Source organism: Stomoxys calcitrans, chromosome 4 (assembly GCF_963082655.1).
Source record: "Stomoxys calcitrans chromosome 4, idStoCalc2.1, whole genome shotgun sequence".
In the NCBI taxonomy this organism is placed as follows: domain Eukaryota; kingdom Metazoa; phylum Arthropoda; class Insecta; order Diptera; family Muscidae; genus Stomoxys; species Stomoxys calcitrans.
Genome location: NC_081555.1, coordinates 30,288,517 through 30,296,847, shown reverse-complemented (window position 1 = coordinate 30,296,847; position 8,331 = coordinate 30,288,517). Strand labels below are relative to the sequence as shown.

Sequence of the window (8,331 nt, the reverse complement as noted above, 5' to 3'; positions counted from 1 at the left end):
CTCAATAATTTGCAAGCGGAGGCCACCGTAGCGCAGAGGTTACCATGTCCGCCTATAACGCTGAACGCCTGGATTCGAATTCTGGCGAGACCATCAGAAAAAATTTTCAGCGGTGGTTTTCCCCTCCTAATGCTGGCAATATTTGTGAGATACTATACCATATAAAATTTCTCTCCAAAGAGGTGTCGCACTGCGGCACGCCGTTCGGACTCGGCTATAAAAAGGAGGCCTCTTATCATTGACTTGAATCGGACTGCACTCATTGGTATGTGAGAAGTTTGCCCCAGTTCCTCAGTGGAATGTTCATAGGCAAAATTTTCATTTTTCATTCAATTTGCAAACGTTGTTCGTTTGTAAGACGATTCATGGTTAAAATGTAGACCAAACTGAAGATGACCGTCAGACACCAAGGAATACATTTAGATGTCAGATTTTCACTCTACTTCTATATACCTTGGAATTGATACCCATATTGCCTAAGTTTGTATTCTACTCTTAAATACCTTTCATTTGATAACTATATTGTCCCAATCGTTCGAGTGGGTTTTGGGATGGGGCGTTCCCCAGGTTGTCTGACTACAAAATTATATACCAATTTCGTGTTTTTGGGCTACCATAAAGTGGCATACAAAATTTCGCTTAAATCGATGCACCTATCACCGAGATCTGACGTTATTGAAAATGGGGGTAAGTGGGAGGTCCTGTTTGGAACCCCCAGAGACTTGGTCCCAAAAGTGGAAGCCAATTTCGTGCTCTACACCCATATACCTTTCATTTAAGATCCATATTTCCACGGTCGGTAAATATTGGGTTGCCCAAAAAGTAATTGCGGATATTTCATATAGTCGGCGTTGACAAATTTTTTCACAGCTTGTGACTCTGTAATTGCATTCTTTCTTCTGTCAGTTATCAGCTGTTACTTTTAGCTTGCTTTAGAAAAAAAGTGTAAAAAAAAGTATATTTGATTAAAGTTCATTTTAAGTTTTATTAAAAATGCATTTACTTTCTTTTAAAAAATCCGCAATTACTTTTTGGGCAACCCAATATGACCGATTTTATTTGGGGGTGGGGTGAGACACATAACACTTAGTCTCACATAACACTTAGAGACACATAACACTGGATATCAAATTCGTTTTCTACTTCCAAATATCTTTAATTTGATACCCATATTGTAGTCATTGGCCTATGTATCCGTTTGACGAGTTTTGGGGGTGGGCGGCCCTCCTAGGGAAGCCAACCCAGATCTTAATACCAAATTTTTGTTTTAAGTTTATTGTTAGTGTGCAAACAACACTTCGTTTAAATCACCCTACCCATTTCCGGGATCTGGTGTTTTTGAAAGTGAGGATAAGGGGGAGGGCCCGCTCCCCATTCGGAAATCAAACCAAGTACCCTATTTTCACCACCGGACTAATCTACATTTCTGTTACAGATAATCGGTTCAGCCGCTTATGAAGTTTAAACACAAGAGCGCTTGCAACATTTTGCTCAAATCACACAGCGAAGATGACTGCCACGATAACCTTTCTACCTGATTTGTAAAATAAAACGTTGAAACGGCAACACTGCTCAAGATCCAAATATCAATACTTAATTAATTAATGCCTAGGGATAAATCATCTGCATCATGCCTGACTGACTGACTCACCCTGAGCAGGCTTTTCTGTGGTAGTTTTTTTTTTGTTTTATTGTAGGCAAACAAAAGACTTTTACATTGTTGGTCGTTTTGCAGCATCGGTAAGTCTCTGGAGTCTGCTGTTGCTGCTCTTGTTGGTTTTGTTTTACACAATATGTGCCAATTTTTTTTGGCGAACAAAACTAAAAACTGTTTTGTTTGCGCAAAAAGTGTCGAGTCATGCCCTCTATTAAGATATTTTCGGTTTATTTTTATTACTAGTTTTTTTTATTGCAACATCATCATGCACTTACATTTTTGTTTATATGAATGTATGCTTGTAGTGTGAATGTCTATACCCTTTGTAAGTTTATTGTTATGTCAATATAAAAACACTTGTTTATATGGGTGACCCAATATTCATGGAAGTTTTGAATTTGCCGCCATTGATGCTATAAAGTGTTGCCAATTAAAAATAATTAGAAAAAATGCAGCTTTCGGTGTTGCCTGATTGAAAAACGTAGTTAGTGAAGTTTAAGTCTTCATGTTCGTGAAGCAAAATAACCCTTAAAAGTAATCTCTTTAAATTTTGCCAAAATGGAATGATTTTAAATAATTACCAAACAATCCATATAACCATATAACCATATAAACACTTGGCTTTTTAAGTGATTTATTTTGAGAGTCATTTGAATATGACATTTTGGCCAACTACATTTTGGCCATTCGCTTTTGACCTGCTTCGCCACAAACGAAAAGTTAAGTCAAATTGGTGTAAATATGCAGTAAAAAATATTTGTAATTTAACTTACCAACTACCAATGGCCAACACCCATTTGCAAATATGCTGGGAAATATGGGATAATTGGAAATTTTATGATGTAATTAAGCAGGAAATGTGGGAACCCTCTGGCATACAATTTATATTTTCGTTTTATGTAAGTGGCTCAGGGTCACTAGTCCAGTTAATTGCCAAAAAATAATTGCTTATTCCATTGGATTTAATTGAAATTTATGTGGAATTAGATTTGTTTGGAGTACTGAAATATACCAACCAAATTCATAATAAAAACTGAGAAAACTTTTTTTAATACCTCGATATTAAACGCAACTCAACGTTAGATTTCTTTTTCGCCCAGTAATATAAATTATGCCTTCTCATTAACTACTTAGTAGATTGGTGGAGATATAGTTATCCATTTGCCTAATCTGGTTGATGATTGGATTGTATCATGGAAATCATGATCGTCAGTTACCCAATGGTGTAGGATGTATCACGCTGGTACCATTTGCAAGGATATGACCTTAAGCTGGAAAATATCATCTGACTTCTCTCAACCTTTTTTTTACTCGAATTATTTACCTCTTAATTTTATTAACATATTGGTGAACCACTCATAAATAGTAAGGAAGACTGCCTTTTGGTTGAAAGATGTTTCGACTTGTTGCGATCAAATATATATTCTGACGTTCGGGTCAATCAATCTTTCCAGAGATTGGCAAATGCAAATTTGCCCACGAATATTCCATTAAGGAACAGGCGCAAACTTCTCACATATCACTGAGTGATGTACGATTCAAGCTTAAGCTCAATGATATGGAGCCTCCTTTTTATAGCCGAGTCCGAACGTCGTGCCGCAATACGCCACATCTTGTGGAGAAGTTTTTACATGGCTGACATACCAGATGGTACAGTATCTCAAAAATTTCTCCAGCATTAGGACGGGATAACTACCGCTAAAAATTGTTTATGATGTTCTCGCCAAGATTCGAACCCCGGCGTTCAGTGTCATAGACGGACATGCCAAATCCCAGGGATTTACATAGTGCTGTAAATTTCGTTCATTAAAGTGGCTTTCAGCTCATTAAACTAGTTCGTTCAGTTAGTTTACTACTGCAGTTAGGTTAGGTTAGGTTTAAGCGGCAGTCTGCCATCAGACTCACTTAGACCTTTTCGTCCATTGTGATACCACAGGAACAGGAGAAGAAAGATGCCTTCTAGTTCCTACCGTTGAACCATCCAGATCGTTTTAAAAAGTTCAACAACTTGCGAATGTTGACATACGCTTAATCAGACAAGCTCTCAAAGAAATGAGAACCACCTTCTGCTTCTCAGGATACACACACAGCAGATTTTCTATAGTCTCTTTTTCCTCGAAGATATTTATGTCAATTGTTATTGTGATATTATAACTTAGCTATTCCTCCACTTTTTAAATTTCAAGGATCTCTTCTTGGTATTCACTACAGCGATCGTTTAACTTTCTCGATATGACCAGTCCGAGTAATTCAGAGTACACCCCAAAGCCCACCTGGTCATCTATTGGGTTGTCCAAAAAGTAATTGCGGATTTTTCATATAGTCGGCGTTGACAAATTTTTTCACAGCTTGTGACTCTGTAATTGCATTCTTTCTTCTGTCAGTTATCAGCTGTTACTTTTAGCTTGCTTTAGAAAAAAAGTGTAAAAAAAGTATATTTGATATTTGAAGTTCATTCTAAGTTTTATTAAAAATGCATTTACTTTCTTTTAAAAAATCCGCAATTACTTTTTGGGCAACCCAATAGTTTGGAACCATTCGTATAGAAGTCCTTGTAACTTCTATTAGCAGGAATATAATGGCACCAATCGATTCTAAAGGGTAGCGTAGCGCAGAGGTTAGCACGACCGCCTATGACGCTGCATGCCTGGGTTCGAACCCAGGCGAGACCATCAGAAAAAATGTTCAGCGGTGGTTTTCTCTCCAAATGCTGGCAACATATGAGAGGTGCCTTTCGGACTATAAAAAGGTGGCCCCTTATCATTCAGCTTAAAACTTGAATCGGACTACACTCATTGATATGTGAGAAGTTTGCCCCTGTTCCTTAGTGGAATGTTCATGTTGTTTGTTGTTATCATTTTGGCAACACTGGTTTAATCAGCTCACGAATGTTTTGTTTCACTGTCAAACTTTTTCGGTTTGGTCTAAAATTTAACCATGAATCGTCTTACAAATGAACAACTCTAGCATATTATTGAATTTTATTATCAAAATGCGTGCTCTGTTAAGGAAGTTCATCGCACGCTTCTTCCATTGAGCGGCGAAGCTAAATAAGCAGAATTGTCGATTTTGGAGTGAAGTTCAGCCAGAAGCATTGCAAGAGCTACCAATGTTCTTTTTTTAGTTCTTCTTCTTCTTCTTCTTTATTTAACTATTTTTTCTTTTCATTTAATATCAAGAATACATTCAGTTATTCTAATTTATTTTTAATATGGACAATGTATCATCAATTCGTTGTGAAGAAGTAAATAAATAAATGTTATTGCGACAATGTATTTAACGTCTGTCGCTCAATAAATTTTAACATCTTGGGAATTCTTTCTATTGGAATTCAGATAATAAATAGTGTCTATAAGTGTATGCTGATTTTAAATATGTTACGATGTTGTCCCAATCGGCACCATTCTTGCCGTCCAATTTCTCCAAAATCTCTTCCTGATTCAATATTGTCTTTCCAAAGGCCATCATTCTAAACTCGCTTAAAATAGGACATATACCAAGGAAGTGTTGAAAGGTTTCTTCTGCTCGCATGTTGCACAATTTACATAATCGCTCCTCTTCACTGGTAGTAAATCTGTTGTACCCCAGGTATAACATTCCACTTCTAGCTTTAAATATCCATGCAATCTTTTCTTGTGTATATTTGTCATTCAAATACAGCTGTGCTCTAGATGGATTCAAAAATTTGTAATCTCGGGAATCGCTTTGTAGTTTTCGTTGGATCCTTTTATGCTTAAGATCTAGTTTTAATGAACATAGTAGTTCTGTTGAGAAAGTGTTCCAAGATTCAATGCTATTTATAGTCTCGGGCCATTGTACATTAAGACTCTGTGTTACTGCTCTTAACTCTTTCACCCAAAAGATATTTTTGCGCATCACTATTGCTGTTAATTGGTTAGGCAGACGATAACTGTTATATTGAAACATGATTCGTCCGAGATATTTCAAGTGCAATCCTAATGAATAAATTTGGCTATCTTCCACATCAGTTTCTAACATTAAGATATATGTTGGTGTATGCATCGGTAATCGCAATAATTTCTTAATGAAAAATCTTTGCAAGAAATTAACTTCTTCGAAATGAGCAAAACCCCAAACTTGTGCTGCATAAGTTTGTATTGACCTGCAGACCGATAAATAAAGTCTCCATTTCGCATTCATGCATATATCATTTCGCCCAATTACACTGTCCCATGTAGTATTTAGAGCATTCTTCGCCATTATGTTCCGATTTTGTACATGTTTTCCAAATTTCATGGTTGGGGTAAAGGTTACACCAAGATATTTAAATTCATTTGTTATCCGGACTTGTCTTTCATTAAACTTCCATACTTCTTTTTTGCTAGGTCTACCTCCATTTCTAAATACCATTATATCTGATTTTTCTAGATTTACTTCGAGATTCCAAGTTTTACAATAGGTTTCGAGTTTACCTATCATCTCTTGCATTATTGTTATATCGTCTGCAAGTAAAACAATGTCATCGGCGTATAGCAATAGGCGAATGTTGATGTTTTCAATATATAATCCTCCTCCCAGATTGTCATGCAAATCATTTATATAAAGTGTAAAAAGCATGGGTGAAAGTAGACACCCTTGTTTTACACCTCTTGTTGTTGCAAAGTACTCTGACCTCTCCTGCCCAGTCCATACTGCCGACTCCGTATTTTTATATATGTTTTCGATAACTTTTACTATTTTATATGACAGCCCAATTTGGTGCAATTTAAAGATCAATGCCTGGCGAGATATGTTATCAAAGGCGGCCTTAAAATCAATGAAAAAAGCGTACACTTTTTTCCTTTCACTAAGTTTCAGACTAACTATAGCTGCCAGGTTGTATATATTGTCAACAGTAGAATATTGCCTCCGGAATCCAGCTTGGTATTCTACCAGAATATGATTTTCCTCGGCCCATGTATAAATGCGATCGTTTAAAATACCCATAAATATCTTGGCGGCACAATTCATAAATGAGATACCTCTATAATTGGAAGGGTTGTCGTAATCGCCTTTCTTATGAATAGGGTAAATTATAGATTTTGTAAAGATCTTATCCATGGTGCTTTCATTGAAAATGTTATTATAAGTGCTTAAAAGCTGGAGGTGAAATTGCTCTGTTGCGTATACGAAGAACTCATATGGTATTCTATCTTCACCCGGTGCCTTATTCAACTTGACTTTGTGAAGCATATTTTCCAATTCACCCATGGTTATGGGTCCATCTAAAATCGGATCATGGTTTAACGGTGGCGCATAATGTATTTGGGACATGATTTGTGACGTATTTAACAGATTTTCAAAGTGTTGTTTGAATAGTAAAGGACTTATATGTGAGCTAATTTTATTTTGGTGATTTCGCATCTCTCTGGCCATCTTCCACCACTCTTTGGCATTATTTATGATATTTATCTTTGCAGATATATTTTGATAGTACATGTTTTTACTATTAGTACATATTGATTTGTAGGAGTTTTGAGCTTTCAAATAAAGTATTTTATCTTCCAAATTGTTCGACTTCCGATATTTTGCCAGTAATTTGAAGCTTTTTAGTCGGGCTTCATTGCAGGAAAAGTTATACCATTTATGCTTCGGCTGAAATGATTGCATTTCATTCGGCTTTTGCGGCCAAGATTTCGTTATCATTTCGCAAAGATTACTTAGTTTGCGATTGCTGGTTGCTACCTCATAATTATCCATAATTTCGTTGAGTCTTCTCTGATATTTATATTTCATCTTATCCTTCCAGATTAGCTTTGGCAACAAATTCATTTTTTGTCCACTTTCTGCTGATATATTATAATTCAATTTGAGTACAATTGGGAAGTGGTCGGACCATATTTTGTCGTCCACTGAGAAGTTATTAACAAAGCCTAGCAATTCAAGAGATGCAGAACATATATCATTTACAGATTGACCAAGTGTATTGGCATATGTCACATTACCCTCACCATCTCCGAGAGTAATTCCATTCAAAATAAATAAATTCGAGTCATTGCAAAACTCAACAAATTGCTTGCCTTTTTTATTAATGACCTTGTCTTTTGATTTTCTCACGTCATAACCAGCAACGAACATCTCCGTACCTATTTCATTTAGATATTGTTTCAGTTCTCCAATGCGAACGTTCAGGTCACCCATTATAATACCATTAGTGATTTCAAGATTATTATATACATCCTTCAGACTATTGAATTCCTCCGACCAAGAATCTGGACGAATGTATGTCGGTATTAAAGTGAAGACATATGTAGTGGTGCGTATAATTAGTAGCTGCGCATCTGAACTTTCATTCACTTCATATGTAATTCCAAAATCCTCTAATTTTTTGCTAATTCCGTATATTTTTCCACCAATAGCTCTTCCATGCCTATGATTACGTGTTGCCGGTATAAAAATTAAGTGAAACCCATTGAAAAACATTCGCGCTCTTTCTGACCTTTCATCTTCTAGATGTGTCTCCAATAAAATAAAGATTTCAAAACTTTTTATGTAGTTGAAAAAAGTAGGATACAGATATTTATTTTCCAACCCATTTATATTATAAGATAAAATTGAAATCGTATGTTGAGTTGGTGTCTGTCCGGCATTTACATTATTTGATTGGGTCTTTCCTAGTTTTTTGGATTTGTGTAGGTTTTTAAATCATCGTAGTTAATATTTATATTTCTTAT

The 8,331-nt window shown here is 36.0% G+C and overlaps 1 protein-coding gene across 1 annotated transcript; it reads right to left on the bottom strand.

The window, feature by feature from the left end:
* Positions 1–4,978: 4,978 nt before the first annotated feature.
* LOC131996887 (uncharacterized) lies at positions 4,979–8,080 on the bottom strand. The gene is made up of 2 exons (XM_059367073.1): positions 6,525–8,080; positions 4,979–5,567 (listed from the first exon to the last, which is right to left on the bottom strand). Exons 1-2 carry the CDS (start codon positions 8,078–8,080, stop codon positions 4,979–4,981), a joined length of 2,145 nt encoding a protein of 714 aa, XP_059223056.1.
* Between the last annotated feature and the right edge of the window lie 251 nt (positions 8,081–8,331).